Source organism: Pristis pectinata, chromosome 1 (genome assembly GCF_009764475.1).
Source record: "Pristis pectinata isolate sPriPec2 chromosome 1, sPriPec2.1.pri, whole genome shotgun sequence".
Taxonomy (NCBI): Eukaryota; Metazoa; Chordata; class Chondrichthyes; order Rhinopristiformes; family Pristidae; genus Pristis; species Pristis pectinata.
Window position 1 is genome coordinate 48,389,532 of NC_067405.1, and position 27,742 is coordinate 48,417,273.

Here is a 27,742-nt window from a genome sequence, read left to right on the forward strand (position 1 = left end):
GAGTATTGTGCATGTACTCGCAAGAATAGTTAAACAAGGTTAACAGATCTGCTTTGCAATTCTATCTTTTTAGAAATGAGCCACAGTACTTTGCCTGCCTCATTACTTTTAGTGATTTCTGCCACCAGATCCCCTTGTACCTCCATCACATTATTTCTGTTTGCAGATTTCTCCATGGCTACAGTCATAATGAAATCCTGCAACAAAAATAATTCATGCCTGAGTGCTTGATATAACAAGTTTTATTAAGTTTCCTAATGGCAGTGTTAGCTTTAGATATCTATTCTACTATATTATTTTGTGTAAAAAAAAAATGACATGAAAATTATATAACCTAACTTCCAGGTTCAGTGATCACTTTTGGTTGTCTAGCTAGCTGTGCGGCTGCAACTTTCTGACTGACACTGAGGTATCCTGTGTCCCATGAAAATAATGGAAAATGCTAGAAATACTCAGCAAGAAAGATAGCATCTGTGGAGTGAGAAAAAGAGTTAATGTTTCAGGTTGACGACCTTGCACCTTGAGCAAAATTCTGATTTTAACCAATTAAATCCTTCTGATATTTTCTGAGGTGTGTGTAGCTTTATTTAGGGTCATTGAGCAAAAATATCCACAAGCAACAGGATCTTGCATTTCTGGAATAGCAACCAACAATCAAGTTGGTGAATTCATTATGTAAAACTCAATGATACCATCCAGTCCTTTTGGTTTGCTGCATGTCTAATTGGCAAATGGTCGATGTGGTTCAAGTATCTTGGCTTTCTGATGTTGAGTAATACAGTGTGATTTTTGGGGTCTGGACACGTTTGCAGCAACGAGGAATGACTCTGATCTTCTGGTTACTTACCATAATGGCGCTTGTCCTTCACCAGGTTTTATCTGTGCATTTGCAGAAGAGGGTGGATTCAACAATATTAAAGATAATAGTGAGCTTAGATTCTTGAACAACTTTGTGAATATGCTGAAGTTAGTTATCCAGATCTGAAGTATCAACGGATAAACTTTCCCTGTAAAGCCACTTGTAGGCGAGACTCACTATTGTACAGTTAAAGGGCTGGATGTGAAGGTGTATTGGGCCCCTCAGCTCAGCATGTATGAGCTCTGCCCTAGACTCTGAGTGGAAAGTCAGGTATTCTGAGATCCAACCTCCAATATGGTTTAGATTTCCACATTACAATGCACAGAAGCCAAAGTCAGAAACAAGCTGACCTGTGCAATGGTTTTAGCTGTGATTTGTTACAGCGCTGCTGTCTGGACTTCAGTATGAAGCTGTACACCTTGAACTAAAGTGTAAAACCTTTAATCCATTGCCTGTGAACATGTCAGAGTAGAACACATTAAGAGCTTGCATAACAAGGGACCAGTATTGTCAGATGTTAGGATCAAGCACTTCTGATTGCAAGTGGATGATTAGTGTTTTTGACTTGCTGTTTTTAAATATCTTGGTGGCAAATTCCCTGCCCTTTCTGAAATTCAATTCCATTAAAATTTGTGGAACTAAATTTTAGAACTGAAGTACAATATTCATTTGCTGCTATATTTCTGCTATATTAGCATTACCAGCAGAGGACAAATATCTACCATGTCCCTAAGCAGCCATTATTGATTCTTCTACTAGCCACCGTGAATCGGCATCCTCTGATTACCAATCTTTCTGCCACTGGGGCAGTGTATCTATGTTTGTTCCATCAAAACCTTTCAAACATCACCATCCCTGAAATAAAAACAGAGAATGCTGGATATACTCAGCAGGTCAGGCAGCATGTATGGAGAAATAAAATCAATATTTCAGATTGATGCAGTATTTTTCCTGAATGTTTCATCAGAATACTTCTGGCATATTCTGATTTTATCCTCATTCTTCCTCGGGAACCAAGTGTATATCCTCTGTATGTTAGAAAAATGAGACATGTTCACAGCGAAAGGCATTACATTGTTACAGTGCTTGACAGAGTTGCTGTTGAGAGGCAGTTTCCCCAGGCTGGAATCTAGAACTAGAGAGCATGGTCTCCGGCTTGTCCATTTGTTTCTGAGATGCTGAGAAATTGCATTGATCAGTGGGCTGTCTGTCTTTGGAATTCTGGAGATCAGTAGACTATGGTTACTCGGTTATTGAGTATAATCAAAAGAGTTTGATAGATTCCAAGGCAAAGTGCAATTGAGATTGAAATTTAGCTATGATCTTCATTTGTGGTGCAGCAGGCTCAATAGGCCACGTGGCCTTTTCTTGCTCCTTGGTGTGTTGTGCATCCCATCTGGATCAGGCAAAGTCTTCTATCTTTGAGAACCACTAACCTTTTACTCAATATTTAAGATCTGCTCTGGTTTTAGATATTTCCAGAATAGCTGATCCATTAGCAGTGACATCTCAGTGAAGCCAGATGCAAAGAACAAATTTAGAAGACAAAAGAGACTGCAGAGGCTAGAATCTAGAACAGAAATAGTGCTGGAAGAATTCAGCGAGTTGAGCAGCATCTGTAGAAGCAAAAAGTATATGTCAGTGTTTTGGAGCTGGGAAATGGTAGTGAGAGTCTGGGATCTTTTATACCCAAAGTTGGCTGGTGTACTGCAGAGTGTATGTGTGTGACCATGGTCCATTGTGTGCTAAGTCTGTGGAGCAGAGCTAGGTTCCCATCATCATGGACCTTCTTGCCATTGGAAGTAGCTGGTGTGCAGTGCTACCCCACATTAGAAGATACCTGTATGTGAATTCTTCTACTCTTTAGAACTGGAGTGAAAGCAAGTCATCCTTGATCCTAAGAGACTACCCAAGAAAAAGGTGGATGGAATGTAGTCTTTAAATCAAAACTGTAAATTTGATATAGTTGAGTAGAAGTACAAACAGTAAATTTGCAGTTTTAATATATTGATCTAACAGGCATTTAATAAGAAAATCCTTTGCAAAATCTTATTGTTTGCTGATTGATTAGAACTCTATTCAAGCATACTATGAAATTCTACAACTCTGCTGTGTCCACACTTTTATGGCCTTCTTACTGATGTATTGCAAATGACTCAGCTTTTCCACAGTTGCTGAGCAAGCTAACTGCGGCAACACATCCATCTTTGATGGTCCAGGATTAACTGCATCATCCGATGTCCTTGAGGTAAAAGGAGCTCAGTAAGCAGTATATTCATTGCCGAGTTGGTGCTGGAGCCCACGCATTCAACAGTTTGAACTCCATCCATCAGAAACAAACGTAATCAGAAAGTCTGACTGGCCTGGATGCTTTCTATTCTGTAAAGCTAAGATAGCCATATAGTTATTTTGTCACATGTCAATAAGGGTTTTAAATATTGGTCTGGAAGCAGCTGCATAATCTCATTAGTGAATTATTTTATCTGATACGGAGCTGATATTTCTAATGCTTATTGAGGTTCCTTGCTGTTGGCCGACCTTCTGGAAACCTATCATGCGGTGAGCATTTGTTTCACAGACCATGAAGAGAGATTTATATTTAATGTGAAACTGTTGAGACTTTAAGAGGTGAGGGTATTTTGATTTGTTCTAGGAATATTAACATTTTAGAAGAAGTCATGTTTTGGAGCTGTTTTATTTTTGCAACGCTTGAACCTTGCTTTGTTTTACATTACTCACAGGGAGAGCTAGGTAATTGGATACACAATTGGCTTGATGGTAGAAGGTTGTTTCTCAGACTGGAGGCCTGTGACTAGTGGTGTGCCTCAGGGGTCAGTGCTGGGCCCATTGTTGTTTGTCATCTATATCAACAATTTGGATAAGAATATACAAAGCACAATTAGTAAGTTTGCAGCTGACACTAAATTAGGTGATGTAGTGAATACTGAAGAAGATTATTGAAATGTACAGAGGGATCTTGATCAACTGAGTGGGCTGAGGAATGGCAAATGGAACCTAATTTGGATAAGTGTGAGATGTTGCATTTTGGAAAGTCAAATCCAGGTAGGACTTTTGCATAAAAACCTCAAGTCATGTTGGTCAAGTGTGATTTGTCTTTTAATAATCATTGCTCATCCAAGTGGTTGTTAATTTTTATCCCCCCATATTTTTGTTTCTAAAAGTTCCCTCATCATTGAGCTATAGTTGCTCAATTTATCCTTGCTCCCTTTTTTGAAAAGGTTTATCCATACACTGATCCAAGAGACAAAATAATTGAATTGTTGGACAAAATAATATTAGTAACAGTTTTTGATGTGGGCATACAAGATTGTAGAGAAATTATTTTGCAACTGAGTTATAGAGTTGATTGATTTAGTGCCAACTACGATTTATCTCTGTGAACCTACTGTCATCTTTCTGCATCTACTTCTGTGATTCAGACGCTGCTCATTTCTAATTTACAGCAGCCCTGTTGTTAATTAACTTCATTTTGCTTAAATGTGGTTGTATACCAGCAGAGAAATTGAGCAATTTAATCTCTAAAGTTCGGATAACATAACAACAATTGAAGCATTGTACCAATGCACCTGGTGTTGGGTATTTGCTTAAAGGTGGATGAAAATTTCAACAATAGTTTTGGTTTAAACTATATGCAATTTAAATGAAAGAAAATGGCTATCTTCCAGAAAATTATTTGAGGGACTGATTTATCAACATAATGATAGTATTGAGTGAGGGGTAAGTGTATATATATTTCATTAAATTTAACCTAAGTTTAGAGTCAAACCTAGTACCTTTTCCAGTTAAGTCCCTGTAGGATGGTTTTTAGCTAAAGCTTGTGATTTCAGATGAGGAGGTAAATAAGAGCCTCCCACCTACCCCGGTAATTATGAGCTTTTCAATTGTTCGATTAATTTATTAATTTCAGCTGACTGGATGAGAGCTGCTTGCGTGTATAACAAGAGAGGCAGAGAAACTGTAGGGTGGTTTCCTCAGTGGTCTTTGAGTGAGTTGTGTATATTATTTCATTAAATTTATTCTAAGAGTCCAAGTTAGTGACTTTTACGGTTAAATTCTTGTAGGCTGGAACTTTAGCTGAAGTGTGCTGTTTTAGCTGAGAAGATAAACAAGGTGCCTTGAAAGAAGGACCTCCCTTTGTAACTGTAATAACTGACCTCATTTGAAAAGGTCTCAGGCATAGAGCTGAATCCAGGATGGTGTGTTGTGTCCTTGGTGCAATGGCCAAGGATGTCACAGAATGGTTGCAGGGCATTTTAAGGGGGAAGTTTAAACAGCCAGAACTCATGATTCACTTTGATACTAACTACATGGGTCCTGCAATGTGAATTTAGGGAGCTAAATAGCAGATTTAAGAGCAGAAACTTTGAGGTTGTTCTATCTGGATTGCTTCTGGTGCCACGTGCTAAGAGAATAGGTATAGGTCAGATGAATTTGTGGCTAAATGGATGGTGTAGAGGAAGGGCTATAGAGTTCTGGATCACTGGTTACTCTTTCTGGGAAAGGTGGGACACCTGCAGCAGATGTTCAGGTTACACCTGAACTGGAATGGGTCCAACATCCTTCATCTTTACTGGTGTTGGGGAGGGTTTAAACTACTTTGGCAGGGGAATAGGCTCAGGTTAGATGTACAGTTGGTGAGGGTGTGAAGTATAGTCAAATATGAAGGAAAATAAATCACTCCAGTAGACTGCTCCCACATGGGCATCATAAGGCATGAGGGAGGAATGCAAGACTAAATATCTATTTTAAAGCAAGGAGTTTGGCTGGTAAGGCAGATGAACTTAGAGCATTGATCAGAACATGGGAATAGGATATTGTTGCCAAGACAGAGATATGGTTGAAAGAAAGGCAGAACTGGCAACTTGACACTCCAAGATATAGAATCTTCAGGCATGCATGGGGGAACGCAAAAGAGAAGATAGCATTGCAGTATTGATTAAGGAGTTCTTTACTGTGGTAATGAAGGAGAATGTTCTAGAAGACTCTTCAAATGAGGCCATATTGATAGGAACAGAAAGGAGGCAAACACTTTTGCTGAGGGCATATTAGAGGGCTCCTAACAGGATGTAAAGGTATAGATATGTGGACAAATCACAGAGAGATGTTAAAGTAATAAGATTATAGTGGTACATGCTTTCAACTAACCCAATATTAACTGGAATCACTTTAATGTGAAAGGCATGGAGGAAGTGGAATTTTTAAAGTGAATCCAGGAGAGCTTTCTGAACTAGTATATAGGTAGTCCTATTAGAGATGGTCCTGGATCAAATCTTGGAGAATGTGGCTGGGCGAGCCACAGTGGGACAGCTTTTGGAGATGGCAATTGCCACTGTAAGTTTCAAGGTAGTTATGGAGAGGGATTAGGAAACTAAGGTCCAAAATTGGCAAAAGGCTGATTTCCATATCATAGGACAGGACATGACAAAAGTAGACTGGAAGTAGCTACTTGCATGTAAGTATACATCTGATGTAGGGTCATTTAAAAGTGAAATAGTGAGAGTTCGGGGCCAACATGTTCCCATAGGAGTGAAAGGTAAGGACAGCAAGTCTAAGGAACCCTGGTTTTCAAGGGAAATCAAGGGTTGGGTAAAGAATGAAAAGGAAACATATTACCAGAAATGGGGAAATGAAAATGAGAGGCCCTTCAGGAGCATAGATAGGATAAGTGGTGAGGGGCGGGATTACTTAAAGAAATTAGAGGGCAAAGGGAGGGAACAACATATCACTGGCAGGGAAAACTAAGGAAAATCCCAAAGCATTGTATGTATACAAAGGGCAAGAAGGTAACCAAAGAAAGAGTAAAGCCTATTAGACACCAAAGGGCAGTCTGTATGTAGAGCCAGAGGCAGTCGATGAGGTCTTAAATGTACACTTCTCCTGTATTGACTTGGGAGAAGGACATTGAAATGAAGAATTCAGGGAGGGGGTGTTGAAATTCTAGAACAAGTTACCATTAAAAAGGAGGTATTAGATACCCTAGTGGGCTTAAAGGTAGATAAATCCCCAGGGCCCGATGAGATATACTCCAGGCTGCTACAGGAGCTAAGGGAGGAAATTACTGGGGTTGGACAGATATTTAAATTTTCTTCACTGGTGAGGTTCCAGATGACTGGAGGACAGACGATGCAGTGCCTTTATTTGAAGGATGGTATCAATACACCTGGTAATTACAGGCTTGTAAGTCTAACATCAGTGGTAGGGAAGTTCTAACTAAAATCCTAAGGGACAGGATTAGTCTACACTTGGAAGGACAGGGATTCGCGAAGATTGTTAGTATGGTTTCGTTAAGGGGAGATGCTGACTGATGTTTTGATTTAATTTTTCAAAGTGGAACAAAAAGTATTGACAAAGGCATTGTGGATGAAGTAGTCTACATGGACTTCAGTAAGGCCTTTGACAAGGCCCTATATGGGAAACTTTCCCAAAAGGTTAGAGTCCATGGGATCCTTGGGAAATTGGATCCAAAATAGCTTGGTAATGAGAGGTAGAGGGTGATGGTGGAGGGTTGTTTTTCTGATTTGGAAGCCTGTGACCAGTGGTGTTACCACAGGATTGGTTCTTGGACCACTGAGGATGTTAAGAATTTGGATATGAATATAGGAGCTGTGATTGGTAAATTCATGGATGACATGAAAATTGGTGGTGGTGTTGATACTGAGTACAATGGTCTTGCACTACAGATTGATATTGATCAGCTGGTGAGATAGCAGAGTAACGGCAGATGGAATTTAATCCTCTGAGGTGAACTTTGAGAGGACTGATAAGGGTAGGACATGCACAATAAATGCTTGTATTGAAGAACAGAGGGACTTTCATCTGCAAGTCCAAGGATCCTTCAAGGTGGCAGCACAGGTGGTTACGGGGTTAAGGTGATGACGAAGGCACTTGGGTTTTTGCTGGAGTTCTGTGCACTGTTCTGGGTCAGATCTGGAGTCCAGGTGAAGGGTCTCGACCTGAAACGTCAAATGCCCATTTCCCTCCATAGATGCTGCCTGACCCGCCGAGTTCCTCCATTATTTTGTTTGTTGTTCCAGATTCTAGTGTCTGCAGACTCTGGTGTCTTTATTTTAAAATCACTTGTATTTTGAAATATTCACATAAGGAACTTACAAAGTTACCTTTTTTTGGGCCAGATAGTTTTGCTAAGTAGTAACCAAGGCTTAGTATCCCACTGAAACACCAGACATTATAATTTAAAAAAATTGGTTTTATTTTTATTGAGATTAACCTGTTCGTATCCAAAATCCCCTCGATTCTGTGGAAGAAGACTACCAACCAGGCAGCCCGTGAAGACAGTGTATCGTTGTCAAGAGTTAATAGGATTTCCTTGTTGAGCTAGATTGATACAAATATCCCTAAGTTGCTGCCAGCATCATGCAGCAGTGACAGCAAACATCAATGGTTTCATCATCATTACTTCCATAACGTTTAAAGTCGAGACATCACCTTGCTTAATGTATTCTTGAAGCCATCCAGGTCCCAAGCAGGTCCTGGGCTGGGCTGATAAACTTGGATGCTGCTGTGGAACTGCACAAGGAAATATGAAGGTGCTCTCTATAGATAATGGGGTAAAGATGCATCTTCAATCATGCACACTAATGTGCAATAATGGAGCAGCCAAGTGTTGTTCTCTACACCTGAAATTTGGTTCCAATGCAAGTGTAGGTTTTTACTTTTGCTGATGTGTGTGTGTGTTCTTATGAAAATTAGTTATTGTTCTAACTATGCAAATTAATAACAAAAACAATTAGTGTGTAAAGTTAGGTTTTAGAATGGTACATTTTATACTTTTGGAAAAAATTTTCAGGAAATTCACAGATGGGAAGGAGACCAATGCAATTTGAAAATACTAAACAGATTACATCACAAGTGTAAATTTAGAATAGATTCCTGTGTATAGGGATATTCTCTAGGCTGCAATGCAAAATCCTTTGTTAAGAAGGGAAGAATATTTTAAAAACATTTTAGTTCAAGTTATTGTGATGGATGAAATATATTTTGCAAGTAGACAATGCCTACTTTTCAATAGTGTAACACAGATTGATGTAGATAAATTCAAATGAATGCTTTTACATGATTCTTCTGTTCAATATAACCTCTCACTTATGGTTAAGTAAAATTGCTTTGACTTTAAGTGTCTGCAAAAGTTGATCCACATTTTTTCCCCTCTTAGGTTGAGCTGGTATTTCCCAGTGTTGTTTTTGCTGGTGTGTTGATGGGAATAATGTCAGCTAAAGTACAGAAATCAAGAAATAATTTCAACATTTAAGTGAAGGCCGTAGTGCAACTGCAACTGTGTACATCACACTACCAACAGTAACCATGAGCTCTGAAGAGAAAAGTATGTCACCGGCTCACAAAGTATCAACTCCCACTCACAGGAGTGCATCATCATCATCATCCTCTCAGAGAGAGAGCAGACCGGTAAGGAAATTTCTGAGTGTGTTTATGTTTAATAATTCATGGAATTGACACTTGATTTAAGATTGAATGAACTCTCTGAAATACAGTGGCCATGATTGTTACTGGCTTTAGTGATTTTGCTTCTCCAAATAATTTATGCTACTGATAGCGCCTCACGCTGACCTTTGCTGCTCCCTCTGCAACCTTTCAATCAACAGTTAAAAATACTGAGATAAAATTATAAGATTTCCGTGCTCCAGTTGATGACTTTTGTGTACTTTTTATGTATAACTTTACAGTAGCAACAAGAAGAAGCATAGACATGTACATGTTAACAGCAAAAATGGAAAGGGATCTACTCCATAGCTGGCTTAGAGTTTTTTTGGGAGTAATTGGAGGTCTGAAGGATGACTTAATTAATTGTGATTACTTTTTTCAACTTCAGTGATCATACTGAGGAGATAATGTACTTTTTGGGATAGGACAAAATGAACCAAATCTTCTGCATGAAAAGCAGGTGGTTCTGCATGGAACTGTCAGCATTACCTTTGTAACTGTGAAGAAGTTTGAGACGCCCACCTAAATGTGGAAGTCCCAAACTCCACACAGATTGCCACTTACAAGGCCACTATATTCTAATGCTGGTCTCTTCATGAAATACCTTTGAAAAATTTGAGCAGGTTCTCAAGTTTTCCTTCAGTTACAGTGAGAAACCTACCTTATTAAATTACTCCAGGTTAGACCCTGGGTGCAGGCACAGTGAGCTTATTTATTTGAAAGGAGAAAGAATGACCACAAGGGAGAAGAATAACTATTGGTAGTTTAAATATTCTTGAGCTGAGTTAATTTAATTGTTTTTAAATGTTTTCTAACAGTTGGTGATCATATAGACTAAGTTTAATGATATGTTTAATTGTTAATATTTTTTGAATATTAAAAACTTATACAAAAATTCAAGCTCTTGGATAGGTTTAACAACATTTTCAGCCTAGGAGTGTGGCTTAACTGCCTGTCAAGGTGTTTCTGTGGAAATGTGATTGAAAGGTCCAACATTGTGCTTGTACAATTTTGCTTCTCTCAAGTAAGGAAGGATTTACCAGGCATCCAGCCAGTGGGTATGCTTGGCGAGCTAGTCCATGGAGATTTTATGCCAATGTTTCTGAGATGGCAGGAAATGGACAAGTTATTAGGAAGATAGAGTATCATAGAATTTTATTCCATAGAAGCTCTGTGCCCACTTTTAATTAAGTCATAACCCTTGGCATTCTCCCCATGACAAAAAATTACAACCTCCATGTCTAAATTGCCTTTTAACTGTTATGATAAATACTTCCAAATAGGTAGCATGTTCCAGATTAAAGTATCTTTCTGTTTCCTCGAGTTCTTTTGCTAATTATTTTAAAGCCTGGATTTTGGCCTAGATGAAAAATGACTTGCTGTTTTTCAAGGAACTCAACAATGAATGTGGCAATCTCAGATAACCAACCTTTCCAGCTTATGTCAGAACAGGTTTTTTGATGTGATGCTATCAACCTGGAATGTTATATCTGTTTTTCTCTCTTCACAAATGATTCCAGACCTGCTAAGTGTTTCCAGCAATTTCCTTTATTTCAGATTTCCAGCAACTGCTTTGTTCTCCATCTTAAAGTTCCAACTCTTTTTTTTCCCTCATTCATCACCCTCAGTTCACACCTCCTCCATACAGATCAGTGATGATTAATAACCCTTTGCCACTTGCTCTCCAATGGCACCAACACCACTTGTGTCAACTGGATTTTCTTCTTCTCCATCCTATCACAGACGTTCCCTTTATTCTCTTCATATCTCGTATTTCACTCTCAGTTAAAACATACCTGTTTTCATCAACCTGAAACAGCAACACTGTTCTCTCCACGGACGTTGCTGATCTGCTGAGTATTTACCAGCATTTTCTGTTTTTATTTGTAAAGATTTACCACCAGGCCCTTCTGCTCTTAACGTACTCTGCAATGGTACCATTTAAATTGTATTGCCTCTCCACATGTTCCTTCATTCCATCAGTCTATGCCATCCTGCAGTCTGTTATTAACCTGCTAACTTTTCTATTTTGCTAAGTTTTCTATCATCCATGGACTTTTAAATTAATTACTCCCTGTATCCATGCCCAAGGTTTTTATGTGTGAAAGGAATTGTCCCACAACAAATCCTTGTGGATCACAACTGCATATAGTTTTCCAAAGAACCATTCACTCAACACTACTCTCGCCTGTGTAATTTATTGAATGCCTTTTGAAAGTTCACATGCACAAAGTCCAGAGCATAACTGAGTGCGTGGAATGGGCTGCCGGAAACGGTGGTGGAGGCTGATATGATAGGGTTTTTCAAGAGACTGTTAGATCGGTATATGGAGCTGAGTAAAATAGAGGGCTATGGGTAAGCCTAGTAATTTCTAGGGTAGGGGCATGCTTGGCACAGCTTTGTGGGCTGAAGGGCCTGAATTGTGCTGTAATTGTTCTATGTTCTATGTCATAACTTTCAAAAATCCTTAATATTACTTCAATAAAATCCATATTTAAGTTAATATGATACAATTTGCCTTTCATATATCCATGTTGGCTATATCACCAAGGGAGATATAGTTTTGTCCTTGAAAGTAGTTTTCCCATCAGTGATGTTAGACAAACATCTTGTAGTCCCATGCTTATCTCTATCCACATTTTGTTGAATGGAAGTTTACATTTGCAAACCGCCATTCCTCAGACCCATATCCCCCTTAATGAGGATTGCAAGAATGTGATCAGAGTTCTTGCTGCATCTGTTCCTTCCCTCCCTTACCAACCAGCCCATCCATTTGGACTGTGTGACTTACTGCCTTTAAGTGAATTAATAAGCATTTTGAGTAGAAAGCACATCAAAATCTAGAAATCAATGGGCAGCAAACACCAAGGAGATATTTTAATAGATTTACATTCATCAGCATAAATCGATATCAAGCTTAACCAATCAATAACTTAATTTTGTAGGCAAAGTTGTGAATTAATGATTTCATAGTGGATCAAATGCATCCATAAGTCAGCGAGGGCCATCAGTTTAATAAGGAAGTTAGTCCAGACTACATCATTGAATCAATAAATTACTTGGAGAAACAGGATTTTTAAAATAATATTTTATCTGTACTTCCATCTCCGTGTTGGTATAGACTTAAGCAGCAATTGAGAAAGCAGGAAGCAAGAAAGCAGGAAGCAAGAAAGCAAGGGCATAAAGATGCTAAATGGTGTAAAAGGGTCTGGAGTGAGAAATGTTTGGAGGGTAGTGTGGCTCTGGACAAGAGCAGAGGGCTACATTTTGGAGCAGGGTCGGAAGGCTGGGTGAATGGCAGATTTTTAGTTGAATTGCAGCCATAGTAAGGATTTCATTTACATACAAGGCTTTTCTGAAAAAGTGTCTTTTGTTTCTTTTTCCTATTCACTCTCTTAATCTGCTTAAAACTGTTTGTTTAAAAGCAGCTGCTTTGCCCAAGTATTTTGATCACTTCTAATGTATCCTCCTCTGGCTCAGTGTCACTTATATTTTTGATCATGCTCCTGTGTAGTAGCTGGGGATGTTTTACTTTGTTAAAGGTGTCTTTCTCTGGGCTTGAACTTTTCACCATCTTTAGTAATTGCTTGAATGCAGGAGAGTTGTATATCCAAGTTTGTAGATAGTGCTTATGTTAGGAGTAGTGAGGAGAGAGGAGGAGGATACAAGGGGAACACAGAAACTAAACAATGGAAAATAGATATGTGGGAGGCTATTCTCATTGGATGAAATAATTAAAGCAGAATATTTTGATTTGACGGGGATGTGGGGAGAATAAAATAGTCAATGGATGCTAGACTTGGACTTGATGGGCCTAAGTGTCTGTTTCCATGCTGTGTGACTCTATGACAAAATAGTGAGAAGTTAGGGATTGTAAAAGCACTCAATGGTTTGAAAGTCCAAGTTCAATGATCAGGTTAAAAACCACGATGTCCGTTTCTGGTGAATGAGGTGTTTATAAAGTTTTCTTTATGAAAAAACATTGAATAGAGTAGATAGAAGAACTAAGAAAGAGGCAATATAGTCTAAATAATAGAGCTTGAGTTACTCGGGAAGGAAAATAAGAGCATTTTTTTGTGAAGAAGATAGCTGAACTCCCAATTCTCTCCCTGTAAAGTTTTCAAGGCAGAGATCAATAGATTGTTTGTACTTTGGTTTTTTTTTGAGAGATTTAAAGTGAAGATAGGTAAATGAATCAGATGAGGTATGGTTAACTGAATAGCAGGGCAGATGTGAAGTTTGGAACTATCTGACCATTGTTTCTAGTGATTCTGTGCATCCTGTGTGGAATGTGTTTTGGATAATAGCATGCAGTTTTGAATGAATTGGTGCCCATGCATAGGAATTTAAATTTGTTGTCTTTTTGGAGCAACGTGCACATCCATCCTTAATGTTACAGAGAGAATGCATGTGTCTCTGCAACCTTGTGTTACATCTATTTTTCAATAAAAATTAGAGGGGGCTCCACCTTCTGACTTAAGCAATGCAAATTGAAGATGCAAGCTGGTATGGGAAATGGCTGAATTCCCTTTTCTGACATTTACCCAAATGAAGGAGTTTTCAGAAGGGAATAGTTAGTACGTCAATGGCCTTGTTGTTTTATTTAAATTAATCAGGACCACAATGTTCAGAAATTCTGGGAAAAACAGATGGAAGATGCATTTGGTTTCAGTATGGATGCAAGTAAACTCAGCACTGCAATTTTTCCTTCACGGAGGAAAGAATACTATGCTATAGATGTAAAGAAGTGATCTGGAGTTGCAAAGCACTTGATATAGAGAAGGGAGTGCGAATATGAGTAGAAGTATTTAAGCTAAGATAAGATATCTTTATTAGTCACATGTACATTGAAACACACAGTGAAATACATCCTTTTGTGTAGAGTATTCTGGGGGCAGCCCGCAAGTGTTGCCATGCTTCCAGCGCCAACATAGCGTGCCCACACCTTCCTAACCCGTACGTCTTTGGAATGTGGGAGGAAACCAGAGCACTTGTAGGAAACCCACACAGACACGGGGAGAACGTACAAACTCCTTACAGACAGTGGCTGGAATTGAACCCTGGTCGCTGGCACTGTAATAGTGTTACGCTAACCGCTACACTGCTGTGCCTGTTGTATTAAAGGATAGTTGTGCTTAGTACAAGAAAATTGAGTTATTCTGTATGCTGTGTTTTTATGGTTCTGTGGGTGTCTTTGTTTTGCAAAATGTGTCAGTGGTGCTTGTGTGCAATTGTGATGTGAACAGGAATAGATTTTTGAAAAGGGGTTGGTGCAGTGAACACCCGTAGTGAATGTAATGTTATGTCTCTTGTCGCTGGTCTCGTGATTTAAGGTGGTATGTTGAAGGCTGCATGAAAGGAGTAGTAGTCAAGAGGAGGAGGAGAAGCCAGGGGAGTGGTGTGCTTGGCTGTAGAGGGTGGAAAATGGTGAAAGACGTGTGACCAACTGGTTGCTCCCAGCCACAGGTGCACTTGAACAACCTTCTGGAATTGAGCATGACTGAGAGAATGAACAGAAGCCATGGAAAGCAGGTCAGACTACTGCAAGAGGTAGTGGTAGAAAGGGAGATACAGGTCTCAAATAGGAAGGCGCATCTCCCCAGTTTGTTCAGGGACCAGTTCTCCAGACTGAAACTTGGGAAGAGCTAGTGTTTGTGATGTCTGCTTTTCAGTATGCACTGAATTGCCAGTGGTTATAGAGGGATCCATGTCTAGGAATTTTGATGCATTTTGCTCTTTTCATGCTATTCCTGAAGACATTAGCAACATCTTTCTGTTTAGTGCACTGTTGTATAAGTGCACTGTAACTTCATTTCCTCTCTTTCTAGAGAGGAGCAGATGAAGTGAGAACAAGAGTTAGAAGGATTGTCATCTTCCACCCCCAACCCCCAACCCCCCCCATGGTACAGGAACCCTTTGACTGCACCTCATTGCTGGGCAAGCACCTCGTGCTCATTCAGACATATAGCAGAACTGAAAGGGGTATCACTCCCAAAAATCCAGTGGTTCTCTATTCTCGGCACAACACACAGCTCTTTGCCTGCATTTATTCAGTTGCATTCTTTGGTGCCCACCTTTCATAACAAACCAAAGGGTTTCAATTGGGTGATTAAAAAGGCTATCCAGTAGTGACAAGACTCATAATTCTGGTTTAGAGCCCTTTTACACGTGCAGCATGCATACAAGGAGAATCCGGCTGTCAAAAACATTTGAAAGTGCAAACTTCTGGCATACTGAGACAATGATTCTGGTGTCTGGATCATTTTGGAGGAGCCCTGCGTAGCTTAGGTGAGCTGGCCTTATGATTTCTGGTGGTAAGCTGCATGCTGTACAACCTTGCTATTATAAGGGAACAGTGCTAACATTGCCTCTTAGGCAAGAAGCTGAGGACCAGGGGTAAAAGGAGAAGTAAGAGAGTGTGTTGGGGGGGGGGGGGGGAAGGATGTGGAAGAGAAACTGCAAGCTGTGCACTCCCATTCTTTCTAATCTCACATAAAGAACTCGGTCAAGTATGATACTAACATTAGCCTCAGTTCTCCTTGTCAAAATCCCTATATATCACCTTATCTGTTGCTAAAATATTTAAAAATAGCATTGTGCAACATAGGCCAGCTATTGTCCATTGTTGCACAGAATTATCTCCTATGACCTTCAACAACCACATTACCTCACTCCTTTTTCAGGTGTTTTAAAAAATGATAGGCTGTCTTTAACTATTGCCTGTAAATATGGATATTGGGTCCCTTGATGGCACTGCGGCCAGTGAAAGGGATGATTAGTGCTGGCTGCATACTGCGATTATTACAATGAGCAGGCAACAGGAAGTTGGCATGCTGCTTGCATTAATGAGTATGGTGTGGTCGTACATTGTGATCTCCACATCCTCTATAGGAGCTATCCAATTTAGCTTGCAATTCCATAGAAATTGATTGATTGAATTTTACAGTTTAGTAATCACAGGTCAATTCAATTTAAGTGCTTAATATACTCAGCAGTAGATAAATTGAAGTGAACTTCTTTCTTGGAAAATAATGCACGTGTTCAGTCAGAATAATTTGTATTTCCAGGCAATATACTTTAGTAACAACGCACAAATTCTCATTGAACAGGGTCTAGCAATGATTGATGTAGAGTAAGAGGTCTATTGGGAAATAATTTGGAGTTGGAATTATCATTGACAAATTACCAAACACCATAAGGTTGGATAGGTGCATCCACATATCCTGGCTCTGTGGTTGATGATTGAACAAAGCTGCTTCACTTCACTCAGATGTGCTTTTGGTCTTGGATAAATGAATTGTTATTTAGAATTAGAAATTTAATGCTGGCACATACGTTATTAATAATTTGAAAGGTTTATAATGCTTTGTTAAGCCCCTGCACTTTGATGCACTTAAAATTATCTGACCATTTGGATTAGAGAAATTAAAGTCTTTCACTTGCTGATTATGAAAATATTCCTCTTCTCAATAGGTAGCATTTATTAATACTTATCCACCTCTTAAAGCCTGTTTCTAAATATCTCCATGCAAGTGTTCATTGAACATAAAACAAGACAGACAAGAACAGACCTTTCAGCCCACAATGTCTGTGCTGACCATGATGTCAATTTTAACAAATCCCATCCACCTGCACATGGTCCATATCCCTCCATCCCCTGCCGGTTTATGTGCCTGTCTAAATGCCCCTAGAGAAACAAAGGGCTGCAGACGCTGGAATCTAGATGAAAAACACAATGATGCTGGAGGAACTCAGCAGGCCAGGCAGCATCCTTGGAGAAAAGCAGGCGGTCAACGTTTCGGGTCAGGACCCTTCTTCAGGACTGATGTTTGTGCTATTTATTTAGTGTTGCTATTGTACCTGCTTTCACCGCCTTCTCTTTGTTTGTGATAAATAATTTGGATAAAAATGTAGGTGGGCTGATTAGTAAGTTTGCAGACAACACAAAAATTGACAGACTTGTAGTTATGAAGAAGGTTGTCAAATGATACCTTAAACCTTTGCCTTCTACTGTATGACATTTCCACCCTGGGAAAAAAGACTGATTATCGACCCTATCTATTGTGTCTCATAGTTTTATATACTTCTATCAGGCTTCCCCCTAGGCTTTGATGCTTCAGGGCAAACCATCCAAGTTTGTCCAAATGCTCCTTATTAGCAAATACCTCCTAATCCAGGCAACATCTGGTGAACCTGTTCTGCACTCTCTCCAAAACTTCCACATCCTTCCTGTAATGAGGCAACTAGAACTTTAGACAATATTACAAATGTGGCCTAACCAAAGTTTTATACAGCTGCAACATTACTTCCCAACTTTTATACTCAGTTCTCCAACCAAGTATGTTGTATGCCTCCTTTACCATCCTATCTAATTGTGTTGCCTATTTTCAGGGAGCTATGGATTTGCAGCCCAAGATCCCTCTGTAGTGCTCTTAAGGGTCCTGCCATTTACCGTATACTTTGCCCTTATGTTTGACCTCTCAAAGTGCAACACCTCACACTTGTCTGGATTAAGCGCCATCTGCCATTTCTCCGCCCATTTTTCCAACTGATGTATTTGCTGCTGAATCATTTGACAATCTTCCTCATTATTCACAACTCTGCCAATTTTTGTGTTGTCTGTAGACTTACTAATCAGCCCACCCACATTTTCTCCAAATCATTTGTGTAGATCACAGTCAGAGGTCCCAGCACTGATCTCTGCGGAACACCACTGGTCATGGACCCCTGGTCATAATAACACCCCTCCACCATTGCCCTCTGTCTTCTATGGCCAAGCCAGTTTTGAATCCAATCTAATAAGTCTCCATGGATACCATGTGCCCTAATCTTCTGGATCAGCCTATCCTGAGGGACTTTGAATGCTTTGCTAAAATCCATCCACTGCCTGACCCTCATTACTCATCGTCATCACCCCTCAAAAAAAAAACTCAATCGTTTGTAAGACATGACCTTCCCCGTACAAAGCCATGCTGACTATCCCTAACAAGTCTGTTTTTCCAGATGTGGGTAAATCCTATCCCTAAAAACCTTCTCTGATAATTTCCCTACCACTGATGTAAGACTTACCTGCCTACAATTTCCTGGTTTGCCCCTATTGCCTTACTTAAACAAAGGAACAGCATTGGCTATTCTCCAGTCCTCTGGGACCTTGTGGTTAAAGAGGATACAAAAATCTCTGTCAAGGCCCCAGCAATCTCCTCCCTTGCCCCTCTCAATGACCTGGATTCCATCAGGCCCTGGGGACTTAACCACCTTAGTTCTTCAAAAGACCCAACACCACCACCACCACCTTCATGTGAACATGCCCTGGGATATCAGCATTCCCTGATCTCACTATCCTCCATCTCCTTCCCTGGGGTGAAAACCGATGCAAAGTACTCATTTAGTATCTTGCCCAATTCCTCTGGCTCCAGGCATAAATTCCCTCCTTTGTCCTTGAGTGGTCCTACCCTTTCCCTAGCTACTCTCTAGTTCTATTGTGTGTATGAAATGCCCTGAGATTTTCCTTAATCGAAATTGCCAAGGCCATTCAGCCCTCCTGATTCCCTGTTTAAGTTCTTTCCTGTTTCATTTATATTCCTCAAGGGTCCTATGTGGTTTCAGCTTCTTAAACCTTTTTATACCAACATTTCTTGTCATCCAAGGTTCCCGAAACTTGCATTTTTGTCTTTCTTCCTTACAGGAACATGCTGGTCCTGAATTCTGACCAGCTGTCCTTTAAGTAACACCCACATTTCAGATGTGGATTTACCCAATAACAGCCACTCCCAATCTATGCTCCTGATGGGTCCTGATGAAGGGTCTTGGCCCCAAATGTTGACTGTTCATTTCACTCCATAGATGCTGCCTGACCTGCTGATTTCCTCCAGCATTTTTTGTGTGTTGCTCCAGACCTCCAGCATCTGCAGTCTTTCTTGTGTCTCCATTTTACCCTCCCCTGCTCCTGCCTAATACTGTTGTAATTAGCTTTCCCCCAATTTAGCACCCCCCCCCCCCCCAAGGTTCAGATGAAATCCTTTTGAACTATACTTCTACGAAAAGATTAATCTTTTCTTTGTAGGTTTAATAGAGGCTTTGTGTGGTGCTCTAACAAATTACCTTGTTTTCTCATGTCTCTGTCTTTTAATTAAAAAACAAAGCGGCCTGGTCTAGCAATTCATAAGCATAGATTGATCATAGATGCTACACTGTTTAAAAATATAAGAACTAAGCACATGAGTAGGCCAGGGGCTCCTTATGCTCCTGTTTAATTATCTTGATCTCAGCTTCATGTTTCTGCCCAATTCACTTAGCTCCCTACAGACCAAAAATCTATCTACCTGACTTAATTACAGACTTCATTCCTTTTTCTGAATTATGATTAAGATGAAAAGATGTCTTTGGAATGGAAAATTGGGATATTTATGGCCATCTTATTGAACTTGCATTAAAATAAAGATCAATTTGATCAGAAATGGAAGAACAATAAGTTAAAGCAACATTCATTTCAGAGAATCAGTCGAGACAGAAGTGGACTGTACCTTAAGGAATATCGTATTTTTATATCTAGAAGTCAAAGGTAAAAGGAGTTAAATGCTATGGGGAACAAAACAAGGGAAGGAATCCTAGAAGGAGAAATGGATAAAACAATGCAAAGTAATGACCCAGATTTTGTGTGGAAATTTGAACTGTTTCCCCTGTAACTGTAAGCAATTTTGGGACTACCACACTAACAAAGAACTCTTGGGTGTAGCCAGTTGTTGCAATTGTCTTTCCAACTATGCTCTGATACTGGACTCCTCCAGAGAGGGAGTGTGAATTTGCAGCAAATTTCCACCACATCAAAAATGTTAATTTTATAGATTTTTTTTAAAAGTTGTTGAATGCTTTTCAATGTCAGGGTGCAAGTTCCCCTGCAATACTTAAAGGACTATTGCACAGGGAGTGATGTACTCCTGTCTATAAAAATGATGAGACAGAAGAATGGGTATCGGTGCAACAGTAATATTATAGATGCAGCTGATTTTCAAGTCCATAATAGGTTTCTACCACAAGCAGCAATGCACATGTGATTACAGGTGTCCCTTCTGAAAGGGATGACCACAGAGGGACTACTGTGAGGGATACTGAACAAGACAGACTTCCACTTGCATGTTTGTAAAGGCATCTTTGAACACTTTGTAAAGAAGGGAAGAACAGGTAAATGATATTGAGCTAATAAGGCCAAGTGTGTAAACAAACAAAAAATTTGCAAAAGAATTTGAAAACAGGAATAAAAGAAGCAGTCTAAAGGACTGAGGGGGAAGGGACAGAGTGAAAGGGAGACCACCAACAATACTTGTCTAAAATGGTAGCAGTTAATGGATAGGAAATAAGAATACAAGAAAATCAGAGGAACAAGTGCTGCAAACAGAAGTGTCTTGCTGCAAAATGTCACAGAGAAAGGGTGGAAAATGAACACATTTGGAAAAAAATCCAGGGAATTGAAGTTAATGTGCGAAGCACAGGGACCCTATGGAGGCTGCTGGGAAGTTAGGTGATGGGAATGGATGTTTGAACAAGTGAGGATAGTGGCTGGGTTTCTAAATTAGTCATGGTTTATAGAGGCCTAAACACAGACCTGATGGAAAGGTATTTGACACATTGAGCCTCAAAGTAATAAAGCACGGATTAGAGTGCATGCGTATTTTAAGCATTCCAAAGCATAGTAAAGCAACTGATGTTTGCTAGAACTTTCAGATAGTTACCAAGTATTAAATAAAATTAATTAATGAAGAAATGCAAGCCATGAAGTTCAGGAGAACTCCAGCATGCAGTCAATTAGCTGCTACATGAAGATAGATGCTTGAGTGCATTCTTCTTCTGGTGAGTTCCGGCAATGAACATTTTTACTGCTTTCTGACCAAATGGGGCGGCACAGTGGTGCAGCAAGTAATGCCGCTGCCTCACAGTTCCAGCACCCAAGAGACCTTGGATACTGTCTATGTGGTTACGTGTACTTTACATGTTCACCCTGTAATTGTGCAGGTTTCCTTGCACATCCCAAAGGTGTGCAGGTTGATAGGTTAATTGACCACAATAATTTGCCCTGAGTAGGTGAGTGATTAACTCTAAAGGAACTTGATGAGAATGTGGGCAATAAAATAGGATTAATGTAGGATTCGCATAAATGAGTATCTTATGTTCAGTGCAGAAGGGGTGGACTGAAGGTCCTGTTTGCATGCGGTAGGAAGCCAATACTCCATATCTAAATGAAGTCATTATCTAAAAGTAACTGGTAAAATATCTAGCAGCTTAGTGGTTGTTAATGCATCCAGAAAAGAGTAAAAATGTCCAATACTAAAGCTTGCTAGGAGAAAGATGCAGTTCAAACACCTTCCTTCCAATGGCTAATTTACTGTGCACTGTGGTTCTCCTGACCTCCCATAGCTTACAGTTCCTTATCCAAGTCCTTTACTTCCTTTGTCCATGGCATAGTTGTGTGTGAGGCAAAACACTACAATTTTGCAGACATTCTCTGGAACATATTTGTAAGGATTTCCACACCATGCAATCCAAAGCTAATCTGCGCATTGGCCCCAGTACACAACCATATGTTTTTTTGGACGCTGTTTTCAAACAATCCATGTTCTGTAGCACATCAAAGTGGCAATAAAGGCATCATTTATGTAATCCAGTTTTCAGTTTATATTTTTGGATTTGTGGAGATTTGCTTCAAATGCAAGAATCTCCAGTTTCCCCGTATTGAAAATACGGATTGTAGAGTTTTCTATTTCACAACCATTCTAACATAAAATGCATAATCATTTAATTTATCTAAAGATGTGTGAATCTGCCTGTTAACACTGTGAGTTGAAGTCATCTTCAACATAGGCCACCAAAACACGGTAATCCAGGCTTTACAGTTCTTTACCTGTAACATTCCTGATCTTAACTTTGCCTCAACTATGGAGGAAGCAACCAAACAATATTGAATGAGAAGAACCATGAATGTGTTTGTCACCTTGAGCTACCTTTAGCCAGCTTCCAGTTGTAATGATGACATTGTAGTGATCTGTGAGTAGCCTGTCATCTTTTAGCTTGGAGGTTCTGAAAATTATAGGGATAAAGAATGAAATCTAAGAATATGAAGGAAAAATATATTTAAATATTGTTTAAGAAAGTAACAGCAAGCTTGGAAAAGTGGAATTTCCCTCTAAGTTGTTTTCCAATTGATAAGAATTTGAAAATGAATAATTTGAAAAACTGTATACGTAAAATGAAATTAAGAATTTAGTGCCACAGAGTCCTAAGTTATTAGGTGAATTGTACTGATTTAGGAGAGTTGACTGTAAATTTCACCAAATTCATCATTGTTCAGCAAAAGGGGGTAATTACAATGAAGGAAATGAAACAGACATTCCATAAGGAAATTAATCTGTACTTTTATTAGGCAGAATTTTGGTCTGACTATATTTCCGATGTAATTTCGCTCATTTAAGAAGGGACGATTATCCTTTTGGAAGAGAACAGCGTGGAAAAGCTTAAGCAGCAGCAGTTTTTAGTCACTTGTATGGAAGAGCATTGAATTGTTTGTTCACAATTAGGGCAGCGTGATTTTATTGTGTGTTAACTAACATAACTGGAAATATGGATCAGTAATTCACCAGTGAAAATAGTCTTCCCATAAATATGTAATGGCAGTGATATCAGATGAAATTGACTAGCATCAACCACAATCCTATCAAAACATACATTTTTTTGTAGTTTGTGTGACAGTCAGCATGTCTAACTAGCTTGATTGAGTTTTTTGAGGAGGTGACGAAGGTGATCGATGAAGGTAGAGTTGCAGATGTTGTCTACATAGATTTTAGTAAGGCTTTGACAAGGTCCCGCATGGTAGGCTCATCCAGAAGATTAAGACATATGGGATCCACGGTAACTTTGATAAGGTAAGATACCTTTATTAGTCATATGTACATCGAAACACACAGTGAAATACATCTTTTTTTGCGTAGTGTTCTGGGGGCAGCCTGCAAGTGTCGCCACCCTTCCAGCGCCAACATAGCATGCCCAGAACTTCCTAACCTGTACTTCTTTGGAATGTGGGTGGAAATCAGAGCACCTGGAGGAAACCCACGCAGACATGGGGAGAATGTACAAACTCTTTACATACAGCGGCCGGAATTGAACCCGGGTTGCTGGCGCTGTAAAGTGTTATGTTAACTGCTACAGTTTGGATTCAGAATTGGCTTGCCCATAGAAGACGGGGTAGTTGTCAATGGAACTTATTCTGGCTGGAGGTCCATGACTAGTGGTGTTCTGTAGGGGTCTGTACTGGGACCTCTGCTGTTTGTGGTGTGTGTGTGTGTGTGTGTGTGTGTGTCTGTCTGTCTGTATATACATGTACATATACATACACACACACACATGCCCAGAACTTTTTATTTATATATATATATATATATATTATATATATATATATATAATATAAAAAATGACTTAGATAAAAACATGTATGGGTGGGTTAGTAAGTTCACGGACAATAGAAAGATTGGTGGCATTGTGGATAGTGTAGAAGATTGCCAAAGGATATGATAGGATACAGATCAATTGCAAATATCGGCAGAGAAATGGCAGATGGAGTTTAATCCAGGTAAATGTGAAGTGGTGTACTTTGGGAGACCAAATGAAAAGGGACAGTAGATGTTAATGGCAAGACCCTTAAAAGTATTGATGTACAGAGGGATCTTGGGGTTCAAGTCCATAGCTCCTTGAAAGTGGCTGCACAGGTTGATAGGGTGGTAAAGAAGGCGTATGGCATTCTTGCCCTTATTAGTTGAGGCACTGAGTTCATAAGTCGGAAAATTGTGTGGCAGCTTTATAAAACTCTGGTTCAGCCACACCTGGAGTATTGCATTCAGTTCTGGTTGCCCCATTATAGGAAGGATGTGGAGACTTTGGAGAGGGTGCGGAAGAGGTTTACCAGGCTGCTGCCTGGATTAGAGGGCATGTGCTATGGGGAAAGGTTGGCCAGGCTTGCGTTGATTTCTCTGGAGCGGCAGAGGCCAATGGGAAACCTGGTAGTAGCTTATAACATTATGAGAGGCATAAATAGAATAAATGGCCAGTATCTTTTTCTCAGGGTCAAAATGTCTAATACTAGAGGGCATTCATTTATGGTGAGAGGGGGAAAGTTCAAAGGAGATGTGCAGGGCAAATATTTTTTTTATTACACAGAGAATTGTGGGTGCCTGGAATGTGCTGCCAGGGATGGTAGTGGAGGCAAATTTGATAGATGTTTAAGTGGCTCTTAGGTAGGCACATGAATGTGCAGAGAATGGAGGGATTTGGACATTGTATAGGCAGAAAGGAATAGTTTTGTTCAGCGTTTAATTAGTTCAGCACAACATTGTGGGCCAAAGGGCCTGTTGCTGTGCTGTACTGTTCTATGCCCTACGTTCGTTAGAATATTCTTGAATAGAAACGCAGTTCATGTTCTGTAATTCTCCACAGTATCCTGTGTTTAGAATGCATATCCACTCAGTATCTCTCTTGGTGTTGTCCCTGAGATAAGAAACTAAACCAGGTCCTCCAGATGGTTGAGCCCTCACAGTTCCAACAACCCAGGAATGATTCTGACCTCTGCTGCTCTCTGTGTGGAGTTTGCATGTTCTGCTTTTGATTTTGTGAGTTTTCCCCCAGGTGCCCAGGTTTACTCGTACATCCCAAAGATGAACTCATTGTAAGGTAAATTGATAACTGCAAATTACCCCTGGTCTAGGTAGGTGATGGGAGAATCAGGAGATTTAAATGGGATTTGTTAGGGGATAGGTTACAGGGAAATAAGCGGGGAATGGGATTGATGAAATTGCTCTGAATGTCGTCAATGACTTAATGGGTCAAAGGCTTCTTATGTCAGAAGGAAATATCAAAAATTGAAATGATGTGGTGTGTCCGTGAATTCATTGGGACAGTGTATCAGTTTATTACGGAGAGAATATTATTCTTTATCATTGGTGACATTCAAAATTTGTAAGCAAATGCCAAGATCAGTGAAATGCATGATGACTGCAATACAATCAGACAGTCAGCTATTTGTAACTAACCTTGTCTCTGATTCCAAGGTCTGCAGCAGGCACCACTATTCTAAGCAGTATTTATTTTTTATTATGATAACAGTTATTGATGTAATTGCTGAGTTTGCAGTACATCATTGATTGCAATTATTTTCCAAACTGTATACATAACTTGTCAAAATCATAAGATCTATAAGATGTTTTTTCCTTTCCATTCCTGTGCTGGGGTAAGTGTTCCACCTTGTGTTGAGTGATGGAAATCAATAAGCTGAACCAATCTTGATCCAGCCCACACCTTGAATGTGCCACCCCTGCATTATTCCTGTGGCTGCACATATATTTTCGGTAGTTGTGCAACTCTCAACAGCCTTGACTTGTGATCAAGTGGAGTGAACAGTGACTTGCTCTCAACTGCCTGATGGCCTGTTATCAAAGACTTCTTAACTCCCTCCAAATCACTCTGATAACTACAGGTATTTAAAAGAATGAAACATAAATTTAATTAAAATGCATTTATCCATTTTAATAAAGTATAGAAAAAGAAAGCCAATAAATATTGCTTACCTTTTCTGTGCATGGAGCTGCTTTAGATACATCAGGCATGGCTGGCACAAAGCGCAGGGACTAGTGAACCTAAGGACAAAGCCAGAGGGAGAAACTTCAATGCTGAAGCTGTCTTCTGAAAAGCTGGCAAAATATTGATACTTTGCGAGCCAGTACTGAAAAGCTGGATTTGGATGTTGTTATGACTACAGAGTACATAGGTAGTTAATTAGCAATGCATGATCAAGTAATTACTATTGTTGCATGCTTACAAATATTTTTTGACCAATCCAGTCCCAGGTGATGGATTGGTGAACCCATCCCCAAATTAAGCTGCTAACAATTGTACACCTTCACTCCCACCTCCAAGATACCATCTCCCCCTTTCCCAAGTCACAGTCCCTCAACCAAACTCATTCCTCTCCCAACCCCCACCAACAATCCCACACATGGGTCAGCTTTTGAGCAGTTAAAATGGAACAAGCCTTGTGCTTTTAAAATTCAGATCATCTTTCAGTGATGTCATTGTGAATTAAAATCTGCCCCTTACCGTGAGGGCTGAGAGTTGGCAATGGGGACTGGGGGTATATGGTGGTGTCATAGTGGAAGTGATGGTGTTGAAACAGACAAAATGTAGTTAGCTGCTTACTACATTTGCACCTATTCTGAAGAGGGAACAAAACCTTCCCTCTGCCATATGTTCCACTTTCTTTGATTCCTCTTGTTTTATTTCTCTGCAAGTCATAAAGCCAGTGAATACAACTGTTACTGAGAAACCCATGAATGCAGTTTTAGGTGCTTTCTCATCTAAATTGCTTTATTGCAGAGTAACTGTTTTTGTCATAACTTACAGGATGGTGACAATTGGGAAATCATTGAAGGATTAAAAATTGGACAGACCAATGTCCAGAAACCAGACAAACATGAGGGGTTTATGTTGAAAAGAAGAAAATGGCCCTTAAAAGGTTGGCATAAGGTAAGTTTCAGAGAAAGGCATTCTCAAGCAAAATCAATTTGTTGGTTACTGCTGCCTGAGGATACGAATTACTCTAAAGTTTGACCAGATCCTTGCAGCGTTATTGACATACCTAATTCCAAAAGAAAATAGGAAATACTAGATATACTCAGCAGATCAGGCAGCATCTATGATGAGAGAAAGAGTTAACATTTCAGGTTGATGACCTTTCATCAGAACTAAGAAAAGTTAGAAATCAACCCCGCTTTAAGTTGCAGAAAAGAGGGAGAGGTGGGGAGAACAAGGAGAGCACGATCAAAACAAGGAGAGATCAAATGAAGCAAATAGTTTTGGTGCCAGCTGAAAGAAGGTGGTGAAGGTTGATTAGCCACAGCTAGTCTGTCTGGAGGAAATGTAAATTAGGAGATATTTGAAAAGAAGGACAGAGAAAATAAAAAATGGTGGAACAGTAAGATACAAAACTGCAGGTGCTAGAAATCTTAAACAAAATTGGTGAATAATGGAAATACTCAGCAGGTTAGACACCTTCTGTGGAGAAAAATAGGAAAAAGTTCAAGCTGCAGGTTAATAAACACTTATCAGAACTGCTGAACATTTATTCTGATATATTCTGGTTCTAGTATAAACCAGAAAAGACTGGTTATGTGAAATTTTTAAATACATTGCTAAGTTCTGAGGGCTGTAATGTTTCAAACTGAAGATGAGTTACTGTTCCATGAGATTACACTTGGCTTCTTTGGAAGTGTGTAGGAGCCCAAAGACAAATTAGAGAGGGAAAGGATGAAGAATTATGCTGACAGGACTGGAAGTTCAGGACTCTACACTGGATTGAACAATTGCAGA

The 27,742-nt window shown here is 39.6% G+C and overlaps 1 protein-coding gene across 1 annotated transcript in view; it reads left to right on the forward strand.

The window, feature by feature from the left end:
• osbpl6 (oxysterol binding protein-like 6) overlaps positions 1 to 27,742 on the forward strand; it is a 108,969-nt gene that overhangs the window by 33,838 nt on the left and 47,389 nt on the right. Inside the window, exons 2-3 of the mRNA XM_052015460.1 lie at positions 9,054 to 9,304; positions 26,777 to 26,899. Of these exons, the coding sequence (XP_051871420.1) occupies positions 9,203 to 9,304; positions 26,777 to 26,899 (225 nt within the window). The 5' untranslated portion in view covers positions 9,054 to 9,202. The remainder of the gene's footprint in view (positions 1 to 9,053; positions 9,305 to 26,776; positions 26,900 to 27,742) is intronic.